General features: G+C 39.9%; 3 protein-coding genes across 7 annotated transcripts; 2 read left to right on the forward strand and 1 right to left on the reverse strand.

Moving 5' to 3' along the window:
* Nucleotides 1–469: 469 nt before the first annotated feature.
* LOC108929689 (A-kinase anchor protein 17B-like) lies at nt 470–4894 on the forward strand. The gene is made up of 5 exons (XM_018744378.2): nt 470–772; nt 1383–2132; nt 2281–2414; nt 2594–2864; nt 3107–4894. Exons 2-5 carry the CDS (start codon nt 1398–1400, stop codon nt 4598–4600), a joined length of 2634 nt encoding a protein of 877 aa, XP_018599894.2. The 5' UTR covers nt 470–772; nt 1383–1397; the 3' UTR covers nt 4601–4894.
* Nucleotides 4895–7481: 2587 nt separating this feature from the next.
* Nucleotides 7482–17667, forward strand: fbxl3l (F-box and leucine-rich repeat protein 3, like). Of its 5 annotated transcripts, none has more exons than XM_018744338.2 (6): nt 7482–7565; nt 8253–8354; nt 13406–13784; nt 14511–14633; nt 14763–14934; nt 15978–17667. In XM_018744338.2, the coding sequence occupies exons 2-6, from the start codon at nt 8284–8286 to the stop codon at nt 16619–16621; spliced, it is 1389 nt and encodes a 462-aa protein (XP_018599854.1). In that variant the 5' UTR covers nt 7482–7565; nt 8253–8283; the 3' UTR covers nt 16622–17667. The 5 variants fall into 5 exon arrangements, with proteins under 5 accessions (XP_018599854.1, XP_018599852.1, XP_018599853.1 ...); XM_018744336.2 differs by lacking the exon at nt 7482–7565 and adding an exon at nt 7942–8110 and having other exon boundaries at nt 8217–8354; XM_018744337.2 differs by lacking the exon at nt 7482–7565 and adding an exon at nt 7942–8110.
* Nucleotides 17668–19471: 1804 nt separating this feature from the next.
* Nucleotides 19472–21056, reverse strand: LOC108929684 (serine/threonine-protein kinase pim-2-like). Its single transcript, XM_029257522.1, has 5 exons — nt 20989–21056; nt 20767–20817; nt 20208–20577; nt 19920–20096; nt 19472–19542 (listed from the first exon to the last, which is right to left on the reverse strand). Exons 2-5 carry the CDS (start codon nt 20773–20775, stop codon nt 19472–19474), a joined length of 627 nt encoding a protein of 208 aa, XP_029113355.1. The 5' UTR covers nt 20776–20817; nt 20989–21056.
* Nucleotides 21057–24275: the final 3219 nt, after the last annotated feature.

The raw sequence follows: 24275 nt of genomic DNA on the forward strand, positions 1-24275 counted from the left end.
AAGTTATTGAACGAATAACTTTTAAGTAGCCAATAATGTGATTAAATACTTTTTGAAAAAACTATGTTATTTATATTTTTACACAGAATACGACAATTTTTTTCATTCATGACTCTAGTGCCCTTTTTTGCGTTTTTCTCCTGGACTGAAAATAGTAAATTTCTCACATTAACATGAATTAATCTTAATTTCAATTAATTTGAATTTCCGCAAATTGTCATTTACAGTATATCCTTCTTGAAAGAAAATTATAGCGTTCTGTTTTATTAATTCATCATAGAATTAATCAAATTGATTTTCTTATAATCTTATTGAATTCAATTCATTGTAGAACGCTTTTCTCACAGCAACGTAGATCGCTGAACGCGGCAAATAACAAAATACATTAAATTACTAAAACCGCTAGGCTACGTAAAGCTACAAAGCCAACTGACCATGGAGAAAAGGAAAAAAGTTCCACCCGACAGTCAAGGGAGAAAAATAAACGTCTGGGGTCCATCAGTAATCTTATTCACAATATTATATTCATTGATACTGGCGACTACAGACGGAATGGAAGTCTGCGATGTTTCCCAGCCTGCACGAGCAGCTCCACAGCACAGCCACGAGAGGGGTCTGGTGGCGCGCGCGGTCCTCCAGCGCTATCGCTACGGCGTCAATGTCGAAGGCTCTCCTGTTCGATAGTAAAAGCCGGAAGTGACGCCGGAAGTTGGTACTTCTGTCTCGTCAACGAAAAAAGTAATGACCAAAGTCCACTATGAATAGCTAGCAGGTGCGTATAAGTATTCATTATAAACCTATAAAGTATTGAAGAATTGATTTCTGGAAATCGGATGGCTTAGGTACCTTGAAAGTAAATGTGTTCTGCAAAACAAAGCCGTGTCACTGCCTCAGTCTTCTTTCCGTTATCGTAGCTACTTAACTTGGTCGTACGACGCGGCCACCACTGGCTGTGAGTTTTTGCCAGTGACTGCTGGTTAACATTTCCTTCATCACTGGTTGTTTCTGAATATTTTTGATAATATTTTAGCAAACAGTCCTTGTGTTTACATCGCAACCGCTGTGTTGTTATCGCTAACATTAGATTAGCTAAGCCTTAGGTCGGAAGTTCCGGAAGCCGTGGTCGTGTGTGTTGGCCGGGAAGTACTAGACTGATGATAGAATCACAGAATGTAATTTCACGGTTTTTAAGCTTTGTTTTGTCCTGGATATTAGTACAAATTGTTACATTGTGACTCAGGGTTGGTTTATGCTTGCTGAAGATGTGATGACGTAGCTGTGTAGTGTAGTGCAGGTCATTTTTGTTAGTTTACTGTCACTGTGTTGTGTGCAAAACGATTATTTCAGTGTTTTCCTTCTCCATTTTTCCTACTACTGTTTAGGCCACAAGAGTTAAAATGGCTACGACTATCATTCATGATTCCTCAGAGGCAGTGGAGCTGTGCTGCCACCGTCGTCTCTTTTTGAAACCCATTTCCAAGATGGCCATAACAGTAACATGGCCTGACTTGAAAGAACCCAGCAAAACTGTGTCTAACTGGGAGGTCATGGCCAATCTCAAGCAAATGGCCCATCCTTTACAGTTCATGTCCATTCGTGTCTCCAAGAGCACTCTGGATTTTGTACGCTTTGAGGCAGAGCTAGAGACCAAAGCCTTGAGGAAGACATTGTGTCAAAAACTGAATGGATGTACGCTAGATACCGTAGCTGGGGACGCAGCTTTCAGGATCTTTGCTTCAGAATGCAGTGCGGACTTTCCCACGCGTAAGGAATGGGAGTCTTTTTTCCAGGAAGAGGAGGAGTGGCCAGATACACTCCATCTGGATGGCCTCCCCTGCAAGTGGTTCAGCGGTCCACAGTCCAGATGCCAGAAACCTAGTGAAGATATCGTCCGTGAAGTGTTTGAGATGTTTGGCCCCATTCGCAACATGGACATCCCAGCTCTTGATGTATACAGAGAGGAGACTGGCAGCAGAGTTTCCAATGCTTTCAGTGTGACAGGATTGCAGACTTTTGATGTTTACATCCAGTTCCAGGAGCATGAGGACTTACGAAATGCACTAGAAACTCTTAGAGGAATGAGGCTGATGCTGAAAGAAGGAGATGGAAAGGCCCTGGTCTGCAATATCAAGGTAGGTCTACAAATATTCTTCTAACAGAGACTTAACATGACTGATAGCTAAATGAGCTAAAGTAAATCAACTGAAGTGTTAAGATCCTGCTGTTTATAAAGCTAGTATTATTACATAATTGTTTCTCTTTTTGTATTCTCATGCTTAGGTAAGTTTAGACCTGACAAGACATTTAAGTGAGGCAGCAGTGCAGAAGCGATTCCTGGAAAGAAGGCAGCTAGAAGCGCTGGAAGAAAAGAGGCAAAGAGAGAAAAGATATGAGAGGGAAGAGGAGGCTGACAGGTAAAGTATATATTCGCAACATCTGTAGACAATAATTTAGAGGTAAAATCTGGCCAAGCAAATATGTTTTTTTTTTTATTATTTAAATGAAGGTTCATGTCAGTTAAGTACAAAAAAAAGTGCACATTTAATGTGATGGCAATTTCATCTTTTTTTTTTTTTTTTAATCTAACCAAAAGAAAGCGAAGGGAGGACCAGCGTTTAAAGAAGCGTCAGGAAAAGCTGAGGCGGCGAGCAGAAAGACAGAAGGAAGAGTCTGAAAAGAGGATGCAGGATACAAAAGTTGAAATTCAGCAGGAAGAGAGTGAAAAGAAGCTGTTTGATATACAGGTAGAAATACAGACCCAGGAAGACAAAGAGGAAGAACTATGGGAGGAGAGGAAATTTGTTCTTGTCCAGAGACGTCTACAGTCTATTAGACTTCTCACTGCACTGCTACAGAGAGCTCAGGTACAGCATGACTTGTTTTCTTAATAGCAAAAGTTGCCAGTAGTGACACAACCAGAGCATTATTTTGTCACACCTAGTCATTTTATATCCAACTGAAATAAAAATACCTGTAAAGTTAGGAAGAGCCAAGAAGTTTCAAATACATCTTTGTCACTTAGTTATTCAAAGAGTAATTTGTTAGATTATTAATGGCAAATTCTTTTGTGTTTGTAGTTACATTGAGCCACTATCTTTCATTTTAGGAGAACTTAGCTGAAGTAAAATGTGGAAGGAAAGAGATCAAGAAAGAGAAGCAGCCTTGCAGAAATTCATCATCTTCATGTAAAAGAGGTGGAGAGTCTAAGGAATCATCTGAACAAGAGACTGCTTCTTACCTAAAGAAGCCAACAGTTTGTCCCCCTGACACAACAATTCCAGATATCTCCACAGAGTATCTCTCCACTGATGAACACATTCCACTTCATGATCGCTTGAAGCATAGTTCTAGCTATGGGCCCCTGCAGATAACAATCAGTCAGAATCATGCAAACCGGGACCTTAAACAGCGTGTTTGGCCCTATGCCGTTCCGCGCTCCAGAAGCTACTCATCATTGTTAGAGGATGATTTAACTAGTGGAAAACACTGGTTCAGAGTGCACAGAAAAAAAGAAAAGGTGTATGAATCTGATGAATTCCTGAATTATATACTGAATCACTGCCCCTATCCAAGCTATGACAGAGTGTGCCAGAATATTCAGCCATTGCCGTGCAAGGAGGCAGGCTGGCGGCGAATGGTCTCTGATGATGGGAAGAGTTTTCAGATTAGCCTTAGGAATTCAGATGGAGGGGTGTGCACTGAGGTTAGCATTAGTCAGAATTCAGATCAAAGGAATCCTAGTGATGAGGATGGGTACAAGTGGAAAATCACCATCAAGGAAACAGAACCTGCACAGAAGAGGCTTGGAACCCAGAGAAACTTAAGAGATGGGTACAGCAGAGAGTTTGAAGTTTCCTGGAATGACTCCAGCTCCCAGCCTGAAATGCATACCACTGACCAGAATTACCAGGATGATAAGTTCAGCAACGGAACATACATTGTGAAAGACTTTGATGCCACAGGCCGTAAAGGAGTTCCAAAATACATTTGTAAAACTGTCAGCCCTCCAGTTCATCACAGAAAGTCTCAGAGCAATGTTACTTTTATAGACCCTAGTAAACATATGGAGGATATCTCTGAGGACACCTCCAACCTTACAGGAGTCCTGCAGCAAAAATGTGCAAAAAGGATGAATGTGGAAGGTGTATACAGTCTTGGAAAGGAGAAGGAAAAGACCTTTGAGGGGCAAAGGCAAGGTACAGAGCTCAAGTTCTCAAAAACAAGTAATTTGTCTATGCCGCAGCCAGACCATGAAGATCATAAAGACAGGAAAAAGACAAGCAAATTGAGTAGGGCTGGAGATCAAGTAGATGTGATGGATGAGATCAGAGAAAAGAAGAAAAAGAAAAAGGAGAAGTATAGAGACTTTGAAGATGAAAATGAAGAGGTAATTGAATCTGAACTAAGTAAATGGAAAAAAAGCTCCAAGGCTACATCTACAACTACTGTTCATAAAACACATACGACTCTCAGTCAAGATATTGTAGACTTTTCTTTTGAAAGGAAAGAATGTGAAAATGTAGCCCACTACAGTAACTTGAAAGGCATTCAGAGTAGATACTGTGGCAAGAAATCTGCAAATTGGAAATCTTACTATTAATTTCTGTGGCATTTTACAGTAATAATGTGATGAAATGTGAAGATGATCCTTTATGTACGGACTTATTAAAAAAATAAGGAAAAGAACCGATTAAGCCAAGTGTTTCATGCTAAGAGCAGAAATGTTTCTTCTTTCCTCATTAAACTTATGTCAACTGTATATAAGGTTTTTGGTATGTTTCAGAGGGTCTTTCGGATATTCTGTGTCTCACTGTGATAAGATTTAGAGAAATACTTTTATATACTTGCTGTTGTATGAATTTTAAGTTTAGAAGTAAATACTTTTAAACTGAATGTGGTAGTGATAAACTTTTTTCACTTTTTATTGAACTGTTTTCTTACATTTATGTAAACATTGTGAAGCCTTATTGTTTAGCATGGTGTTACATTAATTGGTGTTTTAAATGAAAAAGTTGATTACTGCAGTCACTGCTTTAAATTTATTAATTCATAAATATCACAGTACCCTTTGCTAGCAGCTTCTTCTTGTTGCATTTCATATTACAAAGCAATAATTAAGTTTTTCCTTCACTTTGAAATTGGATCAATATCTGTTATTCCTCTTGCTACTTCAGCATGCAGTTCAGAGGAAAGTTGCAGTTCAGATGAAAGTTACAGTACTTAACCACCTATTAATCAACATCCATAGTTCCTGGAAGATGAACATTGTTTCTAGGTAAAACTTTTAAGTGTTTCACAGTCATTTTCCACTTTTTTATCAGTATTTTTTTAGTTTTATGAAGCAAGTTAGTGTTGTATTTTTTTATCTAATTATATATGTAGTAATCCCTCCCATAATGAAAAATTGCTATATGGCTTATGGAAATATGCACCCTTCCCCATACAGTGGGCTTATAAAGTCAGTACAGCTGCCTACTTCCACTGCCCCCCTCCCCTGGACAAGCAGGAGCAAATGGAACTGACTAGATTGATTGAGCCTTTGCTACAGATTATTTTAAAAATATTGTACAAAAAATGCTAATTCCTCTTTGGTGAAATTAAGCCCTCAAGGTTGAGTGTTTGGTCAAGCAATATAAAATGTTTTGCCAACTTGTTTCTTGTACGATGCCCTTCACATTGGAAGAAGTACAGCTGCCAGCTGGAAAATCAGCAAATAACATAGAAATGGACTGGAATGGCAAATCAGTGTGGATAAACAACATTATTGTTTTTAAGTAATGAACATGCTAGAGCTTTCTTGTGAATGATGTTGCTCATATTCAGCCAACTGTCCCCTCACTAAGACACTTCTGCTGCTTGGTGCTGAGGTTAGAGACATTATGTGTAGGTCTTCTTTGGGTCCTCTTTATTCAAGCAGAATATTGTGAGTCTGTGTGGGTGTGTGACATCCTTTCAACAAAACACAGACCACATCTGTCCTCTGCAAACGAGAAAGGTCGATGTTGAAAAAGTACACGTTTTGGTTACAGGCGCCATGACAGAAATGATCTTCAGCACATTATTTCCTCCTGGGTTTATTTGTACAGCAATATGATGAGTACTGGGGAGATGTAATCACCTTCCTCTCTGTATAAACAAACTGAAGGTATGTATATGAGTTCAGTAGCTGTCAAAGGTTTTACTACGCCTGCTAGAATACATTTTTTTCCACCAGACATTTGGTTAACAAATTTCATCAGGAAATGATGTGCCATGTCTTCCCAGCTCTTCTGAAGCAGTTCCCAGAGATGCAGGTCACTTGGGTTGCTTTATGGCGTTGTCTGGTGTGCTCAAACTTTTGACTGGTACTGTACATACTGTATATGGCCAATTTATTTACACTTTCTAGTACAGGGACAGCTCGTAGTGTAGTGGTTAGTGCTTCTCCCTTTCAATCTAAAGGTTGCAGGTTCAGTCCCCACCTCTGCCTGTAGTACCCTTGAGCCATGTACTTACCCTAAAATTACCCAGTTATATAAAGAGATGAATAATTGTAACCTTAATGCTATAAGTCACTTTGCAGAAAAGCATCAGATAAATGTACTCTTATGTCTGAAGTCATTCATTTTAGGCTGTACACAAGGCATCACTATTATGTATTTTCAACACTAATAAAAAGCCCTGTACATACTTCACATCTGAAAACAATTGCTTATTTTCCAGTTCACTGCATACCTGGTCTAGGCAATTTGTAGCTTACAGTATATGAGTGCAATTCCTAATTCCCTTTTCTTTTTTAACTCAAGGCTTGGTGCTTATTTCATTATCTGACAGGGTCACTCAAAGAAAATTACATTTATGGTTTTTATAAAATGAAACTGTAGGGTGAGGAGCTCAGTCACCCCGGAGGAGATCGGAGTAGAGCCGCTGCTCCTCCGCATCGAGAGGAGCCAGTTGAGGTGGCTCGGGCATCTGTTCCGGATGCCTCCTGGACGCCTCCCTGGGGAGGTGTTCCGGGCTTGTCCCACTGGGAGGAGGCCTCGGGGCAGACCCAGGACACGTGGGAGAGACTATGTCTCCCAGCTGGCCTGGGAACGCCTTGGGGTTCCCCAGAGGAACTGGAGGAGGTGTGCGGGGAGAGGGAAGTCTGGGGGGCTCTGCTCGGACTACTGTCCCCGCGACCCGGTTCCGGATAAGCGGAGGAAGATGGATGGATGGATGGATGGATAAAATAAAACTGCAAAGAAGTTATAAATAGAACAACTTGTAAGGTTACCTCTTCGTGATGGAGGATGATAGAAGTCACACAAAAAAGAAAACCTGTTATGGGTTGTGTGGTGCATTAAAGGTAGTGTGCAAAAACACAATTGCAGGGTGTGTGTAGTTGGTGTAAGTAAGTATATAATATGGTACTGGCGATGAGGAGAAATCCTCTTAATGACGTGCCACGTGTGTCCAGGGGGGGCAGGGCGCGAGCTGCTCATGATCAGCGTGTACAGTACGGTACTGGCAGCGCTGCTGACACACTGACCTACTTTCAGCCGCAAATATATGCTAATCGACTCCTAGGAGCCCACGGCAAATGGGTAGGATTTTTATTAACATCGAGTTAAACTTGTGTCTAAACAAGAACACGTACGGTACAGCCGGGGTAATTATATGAAATTAGCTCTTGATTTGCGCTTATACACGAGAATAGTTGTACGATTCAGCGAGCGCTTCTGAATGACCGTCGTTTTAAACACTTTTTATTCTCTAACAGCATAGCGTCGATTAAAGTCGTTTAGTATGTTTACAACACTCGTTACCTTCTTTATCTCTAAAATTTTTGCGTGCCGAATAGGTCAATATGAAGTTGTCGCAAGGTAAACAACCATATTTGTAACCCCGTTTATACATGATTTTTTTGTTGTCCAATGGGAATACGGGAAGCAGGAGGAAGGCTACAATCATTGGTGGACTTGCTTGTCAATCATATATATTTATAATTTTTTTTAAACCAAAGCTTTGTCGTTCATGATTCACATATCCAGTGGAATCGATTTTACAGCAGCAGGAGGGTTTCAGAAAAAGTAATTTGACAAGATTAATGCAATTTCTCTAAAAAACCATTCAACGGGTATTATACCAGGTACGATTTATTTGAATGTTATGTTTTTATTTACAGTATGTATCATGTGCTGTTAATTAATGAGAGTTTTTAAAGGATGAAATGATACCCTTTCGTGAACGTTAAGGTGTTGCAATTTTATTAACTGAAACAACCAAAAAAGAGGTTAAACGTGGAAGAGGAGAACGCGTCACATGGCTGCAGGCACCACGGTTCATCATTACTGTATGAATTACAGCTGCTCGGCACCAAGCCTTGGTCCAAGGTGAGTCCTCTGTTCTTTACTGTACTCTACTGTACTGCACAAGGGGTCGACTGAGGGTGAGCTTATGAACATGAGACACAGACCCGTTTCATACCTGCTACATTGTCAGCACAAATGATCTCAGCAAATGCAATGATTGTCCATGTTTTCAGGTGCACTAGTTAGTGGCCCTCGGTTTGACTCGGATTGGTGGGTCTGTGGGGCACCTGGCAGCGTATTGGTCAGGGCGGCTGCCTTTGCCCTTAAGGTAGCAGGTTCGAGTCTTAGGTACCCACCCTGTTTCGCTTCAGTAAAATTACCCAGCTGTGTAAATGGCTAAGTAATTGTTGAATACTTCAACATTCTAAATCGCTTTGGAGAAAAAACACACACACACACACACACTATACAGCTCTGTGGAAGGATGTGTGGACAGTGAGCTGCACTTTAGTCCGTCACTCTAAGCGTCAGCTAAATGAATGAACGTAGTTACATTAAATTTAATATCATTCAGATCAGCGAATGCAGTTATTACGAACTATTGCAGAAGTGAAGTAGAAATTTGAACCTATCCAAGATTTATGATCCATCCATGTGCCGTATTTATTACCCGTATATATTCCTATATGCACAAAAAACAACATTTGAATGGGGATTTGACTTTAAGACATGATGTTAGTGGGGGCTGGCTGGCGGAGAAGCGGAAACGCCTCGCCTGGCCTTCTACTCCGCGGCTCGGTGAAGTCCATGTTACCGCGCGCTCACGTGCTGCGCGCGCCTGAAGCGGCGCGGGGCCAAGAGTGCGGCTTTTCGCGGTACTCCGTTGGCCTACATTCACGCGCCAGCGATTAGAAGAGTCTCGAGTGGCGATTCCCGCGCAGGTGGCGCAGCTGCTAATTTGCGTCAAACATGACGGTGCGGACTTTCGCTCTTCTTTCTCCCCACGAAGGCGTAAAAATACGTGTAAGTCCATATGCCGCAGTGTCCGGATTTTGCCGTACGTTCAATAATCGTATGGAAGTTTTAAATTATTTTGTATAATATGCCAAATATGGTACGACTGTCAACTTCGGTTGGATGAGACAAAAAAAAATAAAGTTTAATGAATCTTTTTTTTTTTTTATTTCAGTGGGCACACAGCTATAGCACTAGTTGTGTTTTTGGGTACAGAAGTGCAGCATATTGTTACATTATTACTTATTTTAAAACATAATTTACGCACAAGTGCAGCGTCATTTTATTATTATCAGGTTATTAGAACTCATGATGTGCAGTTTACCAGTAAAACGTTTATTACAAATTTAAATTATATAAATGAACTGGAAATTATGCATTTTTATTATAGTTTCCAGTTTTTTTTTTTTTTTTTTTTTAAATTCAAAGTTTGCATTGTCAGGAGTGAGCTGCTGCAAACCAAAATGAGACCTGTATGGCTTCCTACCACAGTATCAGTGAGGGGAATTGTGTGTGTGTGTGTGTGTGTGTGTGTGTGTGTGTGTGTGTGTGTTTTGAATGAGTGAGAATAAACAATTGAAAAAAGAGCAGGAAATAATGACAACAACAAAAATAATAATCATAATGGCTTATGCTTCACCTTTAATTAAAAGCTGCTTTTCATAGCACTTAAATGTAGGAGGAATATATAGGATAAAATAATACGAGAACAGATTTACAATAAATTACAACAAAACGCTGACAAAATTAAGCAACAGTCTGACACCAAGAGGTTATATTAAGGATAACAGTAGAACAAACAGTGAGAGAGGAAGATAGGAGCCTCGCAAATGTTACTTGAAAATTCTTCGGAACATGTGGCTCTTAATCCTTGACGTAAACGTTTCTAGACAGTAGCAGATTCCCTGATGTTCTTGGGGAAGGAATTCCACAGTTCCATGGCCTTTTGCCTGTTGATTGCAGGTGAAAAACAGATTGCTATGAACCTGATACTGTCTCAACCATTGTATACCACAAGCCTAATGTAACCATGGATCATGTAGAATGATGAATCCATTGTGGTTTCAGGTGGAGACCTCTTTTTTTTTTTTTTTTTTTTTTTTTTCCCCCACAGGTCCATTGGATGTCTTTAGCTTGATTAGTCATCTTTCATTTCACTGTATGGTTTCTTAGGCATGGACACTGTTTATGACTCAATTGGCTTCATTTACTTAATTGAGGTGTTTGGTTGTTCACCGAGCTTGGCATTTAGGTTTGAAACGTTTCATCATCAGTGCACAGGTTGTGGGATTTGTGTTGGATGCTTTCTCCTTTATATCTAGTTTCATGGGTGGGATTGCCTGAAGCTTGGACATGATTGGTTGGTTTCTTATAACCTTGAGCATGAGCGGTTCTTCTGATTTCTGATTGGTCAGTTAGCAGTAGACTTAATTGCCTATAGCAGCATTCTTTCTCAGGTGAGAAGGATTATCAGATGTATTTAGAATAATTATGATGTCTATTTATATGTGTACAAGCAAAACAACACTAAATATAATACTGTGTATCAATGGATGTTTATTTCCATTAATATTCATTTTGGATATCTGAAGTGATATAAATTACACAAAAAACCACTTTTAAACATACTAAGAGATGCCCTTTAAGCGCACAACAATGGGCTGCACCGTCATGCTTTTTAGATGTTGGATTTTGTCGCTTTTTTCATTGCATTTAATTTGTTACAATCACTTTTCATTTTATGAGAACAGAACATATCCATGGGAGCATAGATTACATAACAGAATGATCTTAGTTGCCTCTCATTCTCTTTTTCTTTAATTATAATTTACCTTGTTTACGTAAACTGCACATGTAACAACGCATGCTCTTTCTGTTTGTCTTCTGTTTAATGACTGAAATTGCATTAACTTGGCAAGCGCTTTAAAATTTAGTTCATATGAGGTAAGAGCAGTTTGCAGACACTGGTGGAAGGGGAAACGAGTTTTCAGTTTTATTGCATTCATATAAAAAATACACAAAAATCTTGACTCCCACATTTATGTCATAGCAAACATCTCAATATTAATATAAGCATCACAAAGATCTTATATGCATATTATATGCAAATAAGATCTTTTTTGCATATTAAGATCTTAATATTAACATATTGATGCACATTCAGTCTCCGTCTCAATCTGGGACAGACCTCATATTATTTTTGGTGTAAATGATTTGATTTGATATGAAATGGAAATATAGTGGAAACTAGGCATAGCCAGTGATTAAGTGTAATGCCAAAGAAGCTATTGTAATAAAACAGGGGAAGGGGAATTTATATTCCTATGTATTTTTTTTTACAAATTATATCAAACATAGAATGAAATCTTGTATGTATCCTTGGTTTTGTATTAATTTGGCTTTTGACATACTGTGTATGTCAAGAGCAGCATCAGAGGTGCATGACTAATGGAACAGTGTGTGCTGGGCATCTTGCTGATGTATTAGGTAATGTTTACTCACTGCTGGGACTTAGTTCAACAGTTTGCACCAACTCTTTAGTGGGTGGCAGTACAGTATACAGTATTTCTGTACTGAACGAGCAGTTATTAACAAGTAAGCATGAACAGTTATTCATTGCAGCCTGATTGTGCAGTTAATTTCAATTATTTTAGTGTTGCCATCTCATCAGCAGTGGTATAAGGTGCATGTTGTGGTCAAACGTTCGTGGTGGTGGATCACAGTTCCGTACTATTCTTAGCAGCGTGGGTGGGCTTTGGAGTTTACACTGCAGTGAGGTGTTGACCTCTGCTAGCACTAATGATAAATGCACATAGCAGTGAGGTGAGAGGTGAGCATTCAGGTCACAGTGTGATCAGTCAGAAGGAAAATAAAAAGGAGACAAGTGTGCCAAGGAGGCATCTTTTAGCACTGCTTCTCTACTCTGCACGGGCTTCCCTGTGATTTTTAAGCAGCACTTAATGGAAAACGGAACACCTCCATGTAAGGGCCAAACTCTGAGAAGTCTTGCTGTAGTAAACACTGGAGAATTCCTCCACTCTTTGTTTGCGTGGGTTTCTTCCTACTAGGGGTTTGTTATTAAACTGAACAAAGAAAAATCAAGCAGCTTAATTATTGTGCTTGTATATGTGGATTTAGTCTATAATTAAGTTTATACATTTTAGATATGAATAGACTTTCATTATTATTTGTGTAACTGGAGTGAAATTAGTCATGTTAAATCTATCCCTGTTTAAAAGAATGTTGTTAATGTCTTAATGGCGCACAAAGGCTGTGGGATTTATGACCGTTTATCCCTCCAGTACAGTCACCCGTTAATCTTTTGTTGCTTACAAAGCATCAAGATTCCATCAATAACTGCCACATATTTTTTCACACTTCAATCCTTCATATATCTCGTGTCAAGAAGTGCTCGTTTTCTGTAGCTTCCGTAGTCTTAAATATAGCCTGAGCTTTCATATAAATAGGGACTTATGCCCATAAATGTATTAGAATGAAAACGGAATGTTGATTATCTTGGTGTTTAAAATGAAGTGCAAAATTAAGCTTTACACTAGAAGAAGACAGCGGTTTTAGAGTCCCATATGCTGCACACAGTGTGGTTTCACGGCATAGTGACAGATAAGTGAGTTCAGGTAAGTATCTTAAGGAGCATTAACACAGTCAGCTTCCTTGAGGTGACCCACTGTCTGAGCCACATTAAGGCCGTGAATAATAACTTTTCATTATTAATTTTACACTTCTTCAGGAGACTTGAGCAACAAAGTTTTACTCTTGAATAGAATAGCTTTGCTATGGAGTTGCTGGATGACCGTCTAAAAATCCTCTGCTTGTATTTTCAGAGATTCTAAAGAGAAAGAAGTGAAAATCAGAATATCTGTATTACACTGCATTATAGATAGTGATGAAGACGAGAATCATGACTATTGCTGCTGCTGTTAATAATAGTAGTGGTAACAATAGTAAAACAGGTTGCAGTGTCTCATCCTCCGATGTTGTAATTGGTATTTCAGTCTTGTTATCAGAGTAGTGAGGATAGAAATTATGGGAGCTATCTGGGGAGAAAAACCGCTGTACATTTGATAGTTGAGCTTCACTATCTCCTTTCTGGTGGACAGGATGAAGCGAGGCAGATTTAACATCCAACTGAACAACCCATCCCTTTCCACCCCCGAGAGGGCAGTAAAGAGACGCAGGAGCGGAGCTTCAGGTTTCCACTGGCACGAGCCCCACCTACCAGACAGTGTGGAGGACTGGGGGAACCTACCTCACCACGTGGTCCTGCAGATCTTCCAGTATCTGTCACTGGTTGACCGCGCCCGGGCTTCCTCTGTGTGCCGCCGCTGGAATGATGTCTTTCACATCCCCGACCTGTGGAGACGATTCGAGTTTGAACTCAACCAGCCGGCCACTTCCTACCTGAAATCCACGCACCCAGATCTCATTCAGCAGATCATAAAGAGGCACGCACAGCACCTGCAGTATGTCAGCTTTAAGGTAAAGGTGTTGCACCGCAGTTCTTGTCCCCAAGCCCTGCAACTCCACCATATCTCAGTGCCTCAGAAAAAAAAAGACAAGTACACGACGACTTTAATGTAAATTTTTCTTATTCTGCCCATTGTATTTCAAGGTGTGGTTTTTAATTATTGATGTTGGCTTTAAGAAAATACATTTGTGAGAAAAAGTTTGTGAACTTTGCACATTTGGAATTATCTGGATTTATGCATAAGTGGCCCCTAAAATGGGATCTGATCTTCAACAAAGTCATAATAACAAAGACCATCTTATTTAAAAAACAACACATCAAACATTTTACATTTCCATATCTTCAGGGAATCAATGGTTTAAATAAAAACATTGGTCACTGATGGAAAAAAGTATGTGAATCCGTATAAACTAGTGGTACCGCCTTTTTTTTTTTTTTTTTTTTTTTTGCAATAGCCACAAACAAATGCTTTCTGTTGCTGCTGATCAGACCTGCACAGTATTTTGGCCCATCCCTCAGTACAAAACTTTCAGTTCATGCATATTAGTGGGATGTTTTGCTTGAGCAGCCTGCTTCAGATCATGTGACAATAGGAGCCAGACAATTAATTCCAAAGGGTTCACAAACTTTTTTTTTTTTTAAATCAAAACTGTATTTATATTTAAACAGGATGCATTATTCAGTTACTAGAAATTTCAGTTAATTAAAAATCAATAAATAATAATACTAAATTGTAGGTTGACAGCTGCACAGAATCTGCTGAAGCAGCATGCGACATCTTGTCCCAGTTGGTGAACTGTACAATTAAGACGCTGGGTCTCATCTCCACAGCAAGGCCCAGCTTCATGAATGTGTCCCAGGTACAGCCAAGCCGTCAGTCCTCACAGCATCTCCATATGATGCACATGTAGCAGCTTACAGCCACATTTACCGAGTGCACTCTGAGAATGCAGACATTGCTCACGAGGGGTTATTTTGTGTCTTTCCAGTCACACTTTGTGTCGGCTCTGACGGTGGTGTTCGTGAATTCCAAGTCGCTGTCATCCATAAAGATTGATGACACACCTGTGGATGACCCATCCCTGAAGGTACTGGTGGCGAACAACAGCGATACTCTCAAGCTTCTGAAGATGAGCAGCTGTCCTCATGTGTCACCAGCAGGTGGGCCAAGATGTTCTGTTTGTGTGTATTGAGGCTCTGACACAGGGAGGGACAAATCCTGTTAGTGAGAAAATGCTTTCTGTAGCCCTGTATTTTGGGAACTCTAGCCTCAGTTCTGCACCATTCTATGGAGCATCGTGGAATTCACAAAAAACAAGGTTTGTACTTCAGAGGCTTTATTCCAGCAACTGCAAGGGTGAGAGAACAAATCATCAAAAATCATCAGTTATAAAGTGACCTTAGATCCCATTAATATAAGAAGTTTTTATCTAAGTAAATACAGGATGACCTTTTGCCTTGTCACTTTCTGACCCTTGTGTATGGTCTAGCTATGTCACTGGATGTACTGTTAGTCAAAACACGAGTTAGCTAACAACGAATGTGTGCCACAAGTACCACATCATGAGGACGGGTCAGACAAACCACAGAAATGAGTAACAAAAAATGTACTTGAGATTAGCACATCTAAATCCAGTTTTTTAAAAAATGAGCACGTTTAAATGTTGAATGTTTAAAATCAAAAAGGCTAAGCATAAGAAGTTTTCACTTTTGAAAATGAATTGGTTCAGCACTTTTGTCATTTTTATGAAAACAAAGCACAGACAAAAGATACGGAGTTCTAACGAGGTAAAGAGACTGGTACCCTAAGAAATCTGATTCAGTGCTTCGTCATGAACTTAAACCATTCCATCATTCAGGACTGGCCTAAATACATACATGCATTCATTTAGCTGGTTTTTCTCTCCAGAGCAAATTACAATGTTGAACTACTTACAATTATTTATACAGCTGGGCAATTTTAATGGAACAGTTTTGGGTAAGTACTTTGCCCGAGGGTACTACAGCTGGAGATGGGAATTGAACCTGCAACTTGTGGTTCCAAAGGCAGCAGCTCCAACCACTACGCTACCACGCAGTTTTAATATACTGAATGGTTGACAAAATGGATTTTTACAGTCATTATGATGGGGTTTATTCTCTCAAAGTGTCTTCATCACAGGTGGTGTGGCAGTTTTGACATGCTTCAGTGTTCCTGTCTGCAGGGATCCTTTGTGTGGCAGATCAGTGCCATGGCCTGCGGGAACTGGCCCTAAACTACCACCTGCTAAGTGACGAACTGCTGCTGGCACTGTCCTCGGAGAAGCATGTGCACCTAGAGCACCTGCGCATTGATGTGGTGAGCGAGAACCCAGGCCAGACACAGTTCCACACCATCAAGAAGAGCAGCTGGGACGCGCTGATCCGCCACTCACCCAAGGTCAACATCGTCATGTACTTCTTCCTGTATGAGGAAGAGTTCGAGCCTTTCTTTTGTGAGGAGACACCTGTTACCCACCTGTACTTTGGTCGGGCCGTCAGCAAGGAGATGTTAGGCCGCATTGGGCTCAATTGCCCCCGTCTAGTGGAGCTGGTGGTGTGTGCCAACGGGGTGGAGCCGCTGGATGAGGAGCTGATCCGCATTGCAGAGCGCTGCAAGAGCTTGACAGCCATCGGTCTTGGCGAGTGCGAGGTCACATGCACTGGGTTCATCGAGTTTGTCAAAAGGTGCGGTGGGCGACTCAGCCAGCTCTCCATCATGGAGGAAGTGCTCATCCCGGACAACAGCTACAATCCGGAACAAATACACAATGAGGTGTCAAAGTACCTGGGCCGCATGTGGTTCCCTGACATGATGCCGACTTGGTAGACACCACCAGAACTCTGATTGTCACATGAGAGTTTTAAAAGACTGTTCCCTTCTATTAAGGCATGACCATATGTGGTTAATTTGTATGTAAATGGAAATAATCAAATTTACATGAAGATGTAAAAAATATACACTGAAAACATTTAAAAATTCCCTACCAACAGTTATATCATGCCTTCCTGGATTTATACTGGATGCAGTACCTTTTTATTCATCACATGACTTCTGGTAGGATGGTGTGTACTGCAAATTAAAGCAGTCATATTTGGAAGGAGATGTTTTAAAATTTCACAGTTATGAATTCTGTGATCCATTTATGGCATCACTTCTAAAAGTATAATGGAGGCAGCTTGAAAGAAACTGAGTTGCTAAGCCATAGAATAACAATAATAATAAGTGTTTCATTAACATCTCTTGGCTGTTTATTACCAGAATTTCAGCAAATTAACCTTTTTGGAGGAATTATATTGTTTTAGATAATCTGTTTAGTCTTAAAATTGTGCCAGGACCTTAGAGTGTTTGTACATGTTTGTTGTGTTGTTTCAGTAGTACAGTATCGGTGGCAATACTCTCACTGCTCACCTTTCTTGGACGCTTGTAAAGAATTTTTTAGGGTAGTAAAATATATTTCATTGAAAGGCATTTGGATGTAATTAAATGTATTCTTGTATTTAAGGGGACAATATACAAATAAAGTGAATCTACTTAGAAACTTTCACACTTTCAGAGATTTAAACTTGCCCATATGTCCATTGTGCTGTACTGAAGAATAATTACGTTTCTGTGTTACCACAGTTTTTGCATAATTACCATCATTTAGACATTTAAAAGTCATAATGGCTAATTTTGAGTTAGACAAACCAGTTTAAAAAAAGTAGTATCATATTTGTGAGTTGAGGACTTACTGCACATCTGGAGTCAGTTTATTGGTTTTCTAAAGAAATGGTAAAGTGGAAGGTATGAGGATAGCTGAAGAAACAGAAAATATATATATATTATTCACTTTATATTTTATGTTTCACTTTTTATTTCACCCCCTTCCTGTGTACGAGTTAAATTAAGCCATACATTCAAATAAATGACTATTGAAATTTTATGCAGTTGCTGCTGAAAGACTATTTTAAATTGACGACTTATTATATATATATATCGCTTTGGAAAAACATTTTGTTCATGTTGTTGTATATTATATTGACAGTCTGAGTGATCAGAATCTGAAATTATTTGTTCTGTAACAGACTACATTTGGTTTTAGCTTTAACACCTGATTAATGTTGTATAATGTTTAATTTTGACAAATACAAGATTCTACCTTTAAGTGATGAATAGGACTGCAGTTTTATAGAACTGTACATGTTAAATATACATTCTGTACTTTGTGTAAATTAACTCTGTCCTTTAGAAATGGCTACATAAGGTAATATAAATTTATTTTTTTATGTCCATCCTTTGAGATGCAAGTGCAAATGACTACAAAAAGTACACAAATCTCTTTGCATTGTGTAAATATGGAGCATTATGCTGGTATACAAGTGTAATGGACAAACAAATAAATGAATTAATGGCATACATCTTGTAAGCTCACTGTGTAGATAAGACAGTGTGGGGTGTAGTGCGACATGGGTCTACCAGGGATCAATGGCAATTGCTGGAAATTGATTGTTAGTAAAAATGTATTTTGCAGGCAAAGAGATTACTTTTTAGTTTGAGTGTAAGCCATGTACTTGGCCAGAGATTTTGCATGCGTCTGCGGCTGAACATACCGTAGCTCCCACCCTCCTACCGTGTCACTACAAATAGGGCATCTGATTAACTGACACCTGTCGACCTATCAGGTGCCTAGGCTGTACTGTGGCAAGTGATATTTCTCCCAGCAGGGAGAAGGATATGTGCAGTATCCTGTGATGCAAATGATCTCACAGGGCACCACTGCTTTCCTCTATAATATTGCTGGATTAACAGCAAAGTGTTCCCAGTTCGAATGAGACGTCTGTGCATAATGTAGATTTATGTTTCACATGAGTGACCCATGTGATTCAAGCACATTTTCGATATATAAGGTTAAACTGTCTGTGGAAAGAAAAATGATCTAAATGTCAGGTGATTTGCTCTCTCAGGTATGCAGTATAGTATATATCATGCATTAACTACGTAAATGTAACTGAGTAAATGTAACTCATGAGTGGCCACCTGTGGTTACAGTTAAGCCCTGCTGTCAGCACTGACAAGGTTAAATTGAAAGCCCAAAATGTTTTTCAGCAAAAAATATTCTATTTACATATTTTAATAAGTTGTTTTTTTTCTGATATACTACATATCTTATTTTTGACAAACATCTAGTAATCATATGGTTAAAGCTAACAGAAGTACATCATCTCCTATTGTCTTTTACCTCATTTTAAACAGGCGGGTAAAATCATGTACATACTTTAAATTGATTTTATAATTTTGAATCATACATTTAATATTAAATGGATCAAAGATGTCTGGAGTCTCCATTTGGATATTCTGTATCCCACAACATACTCATGAAAGTGCAACGTCTCATTTTTTTTTCACTGCTTTGCTATTACATCATACACAACTGAAACTGCCTGACTGAGCCCAGTTTACTTGGAAATTATGTTAATAATTTCTGTCCACATGAGAAAATTACCATATATGAAGGACAAGATCTAAAATGCTTGCTGAACAGTAGCATTATCTTAGTGATTTATTTGGTGCTATAATACTATAAAAACATAGAAATATGAAATGGAGCCATTTCTGAAGGTGAAGATGAGGAAAAGTAGAACCAGCACGTATTATCATGGAAGTTTTATTGGCTCTCAGCATTTTATTTCCCTTCTCCTAGCCCTCCAGATGGCCACCGCTGACCCTGTGCTTCCTGCTGACCTGTAGTTGTGAGTCACGTTTTTCACCTGCAGACAGCCAATGGATATCTAAGCACACAAGAAAACCGTGTAGCAAAACTGGAATGTGCTGTTGATTCAAATGTACAAACTACGGTAAGGGTATCACTACGTAACCGCGTGCCATCGTGAAACAGCTGCATTGCAAACAGAACGGTGCTACCTCTACGGCCTTGCTGGAACCAAGGATGGAGCACAATCTGATCCAGTGTTGGGCGGTCTGCTGGATTTAGGGATAAACACCAACGAACCAGACGCCGACACTCTGTGGAAAATGTGATTATTCGGACAAGATGGCTGTCTCAATGCAGGCAACACGGCACGCAGCATCACAATGTCTTGAGTCGTTTGGTTCACATAAACTGTCCCTCAACCTAGTAAGTTACCTGCAGAGACTCTATTTGGGAAGTACAGGTGGACTCCAATAATTGCCTCTTCGGTACGGAAGGGCATGAATCCACACACAAGACGGAAGACTGTCACCCCAACTGACCACACTGTGGCTGGAACTGCCAGGTACAGCTTGTGCAGAAAGACCTCTGGGGGAAGGCACAATCTTGCTCCTGAGAGAGTTGGATACAAATGAGTAAAAACAAATAAATAACACTGAATGAAACAATAATTTGAAAATTTTTATAACTGTTTTAAGAGTCCACACAGCCTTTCCCAGAGACCTGCTAAGTCTTCATATGGAGCGTCTTTCAGAAATGCACCACAGCCAAAGTCTATTAATTTGACCTGCAGGGTGTCAGTCTGGATGAGGAGGTTACTGAGCTTCAAGTCCCTGTGCAGGACACCTCGGTTGAGGCAGGTCCTCAGTGCTTCAACAACTTGCAGAATCACACTCCTTGACTGGTTCTCAGTCAGTTTGCCCCCCTGGGATTCGCAGAACTCTCTCAGGTCCTGGCAGGGATGGGGCCTTTCCAGTACCATGGCATACTCAATGGGCCCATCAAACCAGTCAATCAGCTGCACAATGTGAGGGCTGACTGGGACGGAGTTTACCCGCTTCATCAGGGCCACCTCCAGAGGGATGAGCTGTTCCTGTACAGCCGGTAGAGGGAGGAGGCGTTGGTGGACACAACACAGTGCAGATGGTTCCTTTGCTCACTGTGGTAACAAAGCTCTATCAAAATCATGAGTAACCAGAAGTACTGCAGCCTCATATTTAATAGCCTGCATCAAACTGTGTTAAATAACTGTTGTATTTGGCTCATATTTGGAGACACTTACCATATCCATCACTGCTTTTGCTTGTTTTTTTGTAACATATTTTATTGCCACCTTGAATAAAGAAGGAAAGAATTGAAAGACAAAGCGTTTGTAGAAAAGCTCAATTTAACTGAAAAATACCCATTGAGACAACAGTGATACATGCATCTCAAAGGCTGTATGTTTTCACTGCACTATGAACATGTGGTCAACAAGCTAAATCAGATGAATCTAAAACTTTACCGGCAATCCATCGGACTTCCGGAACCCTTCAAAGACGAACCCAAAACTGCCAATCCCCAAGAGTTGCCCACGTGTGTACAGCTCATCCAAGAACGCTACCACATGGCACAAATCTATTGTGTATAAGAATTCACACAGCAGAAAACTGCACTTAAAAATAATATAAACAAACACTGGCCTGACATTTTTTGTAAGTGCTATGACAGCATGAGTCTTCCAGGTTTCATCTTTTAAAATCAGTTAATTTTTTTTTTTTTTTTACTAATAGGTGAAGGTGAACTTGGTTTCCAATGAGTCTGTCACATTACTATTCAAAACATTTTTCTATACTTCACATTAGAGGTGCTCAGAACTAGAGGTAACTACTAAAACCATATCATACCTGGAAAAGGAAATACCACACCATTAAAAACAACTTCTGCTTTGACATTGGATCTATCAGTGCTATTAAGACTGAGAAGTATTAACAGTGTGAAAACTATCTTATGTTATTAGCTACTGTTCTGTGCCTCATAAAAGAGAACCTTGTTAACCAAACCTTTGGCAGGCTGTTTGTAGCCTTTGGCATTGAATGTCTGGGAACTGGGGAGTTCTGTTCTATAGGCACTGGAGTTCTTTTATCCCCATCATTCTAGCTGGAAGGTTCACAGGTGGCAGCTGAGCTTGATTTGAACATCTACCATTCTCATATCGACCTTGGGTTCCAGGTAGTAAGTAGAGCATACAGAAAGGATAGAGATCATTCTTTTTTTAATTTTTAAAAAAATATTTTCTACTGTTGTTCATAAATGATCTATTTACTTGTATAATCCTTTAGTGTAGCTAACAGGCAACCTTGAAGGGCATCCTTTTTTGGATAGCAGAATGGCACAGCGGATAGCAGTGGTGTTTTACAGCACATGGGCGCCTACTCAGACTATGGAGTTCGCATGTTCTCCATGTTTGCCCCATGCACTCCAGTTTCTTCCTATAGTCCAAAGACAAACTGGAGTGAATTGATAACTAAATTTCTATTAGTGTGTGCCAGAAAACGAGTAAGCCACAGCCTAGGAACCGTAAGATATTAGCACTATATACTGCAGTTCTCAAGGGGGTGTGGTGGCGCAGTGGCGCAGTGGGTTCGACCACAGTCCTGCTCTCCAGTGGGTCTGGGGTTCAAATCCCACTTGGGGTGCCTTGTGGCAGGCTGGCGTCCTGTCCTGGGTGTGTCCCCTTACGCCCTGTGTTACCAGGTAGGCTCCGGCTCCGGTTCCCCGTGACCCTGTATGGGACAAGCGGTTCTGAGAATGTGTGTGTGTGTGTGTGTGTGTGTGTGTACTGCAGCTCTGTGATTCATCAAATGAAACTTGTTATTTCAAATATAAATTTAACATGTGTACTAAAATAATTGAGCACATACAGTGCAGTTTGAACATGATTAATTTAACCACAAATTTGTTTAAACCACAGAGGCATCAGGTCCCGTCCAACTGAAGATGCAATATTGGTTAGTGCACAGTATGTAAAGCTAGATCTAAATTTGTGCTCAGTTACCTGTATACATATTTTATGTTTTTGAAAAAATAAAATTTCACTTGACTTAATAAGATCAATTTATGGTGTTGCAGTTGTCCCATATAATGTATTATTTCAGTTCAGTACCACTCATTTCATGTCTTTCAATCACTGCAGTGGATGTATAATCCTATTGCACTTTAAATGGATCCACTGTTAAAGCAGTTGCATTTGAAAAATCTACACTGTAGAGGCACAGAACAGCAGGAGTACTGAGTATAGAACTATTTAGCCTTAATATTGCAACTCAGAACTCAGGGTGCATATTCTCTTTTTGGCCCTACCCCTTATGTCTTGAATTGTCTTGGATTGTTCAGTCCCAAATGGATCTTATTTGTTTTCTGGATTTCAGTTGTATCTGACCCCTTTAAGTATGGCAGTTTTTTCCAAGTAAATCAAGTAAAATGTGTTGGCATTTTCAAAGTCCTACATTAATCTCTTACCTTTACCCAAATGTCTGTTATGGGCATCAGTCTTGTCAGTGACACAGTGTGGAGGTTTAACATTTTTGACCGAAGTTTTTCCTCTGCAGGAATTCACCGCTGGCCGAAAGGCCTTGGTGGCCTCTCTGCTCCTCTTCTGTTTCCCAAAAGCATTTATAAAGGCGTCACTTGCAGTTCTCATCTCAATTGATTCCAATTTCTCTGAGTACAGAAACAAATTAATTAAAGTGCTTTTGTGCAGCAGCATAACAGACTTGAAATACAATAACTTTTGATCAAGTATATAAAATTATTTTATTAGTATTTTATAAATTAGGTCAAACAATCAATGTGTGATTCTGGGATAGACCCTGTCCAAGACAAGTGGTTCATGTGAGTGAGTGAGTGAGTGAGTACAGAAGCTGGTGACCACATACAAGGTGTCTACAAAAATGTTTGTCCTCCACTTGCGCCCTTAGTGCTGAAATAACTCTTCAATAAATTGTGAACAATTAATTTTTCATATGTCTGTGTGCAGACATCATTATCTTACATTCCAAAGAAATGACAAAAAACAATTATGGTGCCATTTTTTCCTGTCTGAAGCCCTAACATTATTTATATACTATAAAAATTGTCGAAAAAGTTATCAAATGTGAGGTCAAGAAGCTGTAAAGACAGAGAATACTGGAAAGGGGTTAAATACTGTTTCACGAGACTGTACAGTGCAAACACAACCTGATCAACCACAAATTTGTTTAAATCATATAGGATGTTGCCCATCAACACCTCTAATTTATTTATTAAGTTAGCTGACACTTTTTTCAGAAGCATCTTACAATTATTTACCCATTAATAAACATGGGCAATTTTCACTGGAGCAATTTTAGGGTAAGGACCTGTAGCACGCCAGGGCGGTCTGAAGAGGGGGTGGAGTCAGGGATGGGCCAGCAGCAGCTGAAGCTAATTAATGTCTCTATTTCTTTCCCCGATGACGGAAACGGCCTCAAGATGTCAGCGATCCCGAACACGACCCCAACACCGACCGCAACCTCACACATCGAGTTCCCCCATGATCTACCCATTCCCTGTCCCCCTGCTCCCCCCTCTGTCTGCTTCCCCGCATGACCCTGAATAAAAGCACCCCCCCCGAAAACTCCTTGCCTGTGCTGGCGCTTCTTTTCTACAGTAACTTTCTCAAGGGTAGTACACCTCGAGGTAGGATCGGAACCTGCAGCCTTTAGGTGCAAAAGAAGCAGTGCTAACCACTATGTTACCAGCTGTCCAACAAGGGATTAGTTCATACACATT

Source organism: Scleropages formosus, chromosome 13, assembly GCF_900964775.1.
Source record: "Scleropages formosus chromosome 13, fSclFor1.1, whole genome shotgun sequence".
Lineage (NCBI taxonomy): Eukaryota > Metazoa > Chordata > Actinopteri > Osteoglossiformes > Osteoglossidae > Scleropages > Scleropages formosus.

Bases quoted from the DNA above. Each gene is read 5' to 3' on its own strand.
- LOC108929689 (XM_018744378.2), top strand. From the start codon at position 1,398: ATGGCTACGACTATCATTCATGATTCCTCAGAGGCAGTGGAGCTGTGC. The intron at 2,133-2,280 runs GTAGGTCTACAA...TCTCATGCTTAG, and splicing joins CCCTGGTCTGCAATATCAAG to GTAAGTTTAGACCTGACAAG. The intron at 2,865-3,106 runs GTACAGCATGAC...CTTTCATTTTAG, and splicing joins CACTGCTACAGAGAGCTCAG to GAGAACTTAGCTGAAGTAAA.
- LOC108929684 (XM_029257522.1), bottom strand. The intron at 20,097-20,207 runs GTCTCTGGGAAA...CAACTCTCTCAG, and splicing joins TCCATATGAAGACTTAGCAG to GAGCAAGATTGTGCCTTCCC. The intron at 19,543-19,919 runs GTAACTTACTAG...GGCTGTCTGCAG, and splicing joins CCCAAATAGAGTCTCTGCAG to GTGAAAAACGTGACTCACAA.
- fbxl3l (XM_018744338.2), top strand. From the start codon at position 8,284: ATGGCTGCAGGCACCACGGTTCATCATTACTGTATGAATTACAGCTGC. The intron at 13,785-14,510 runs GTAAAGGTGTTG...ACTAAATTGTAG, and splicing joins TGCAGTATGTCAGCTTTAAG to GTTGACAGCTGCACAGAATC. The intron at 14,634-14,762 runs GTACAGCCAAGC...GTGTCTTTCCAG, and splicing joins GCTTCATGAATGTGTCCCAG to TCACACTTTGTGTCGGCTCT.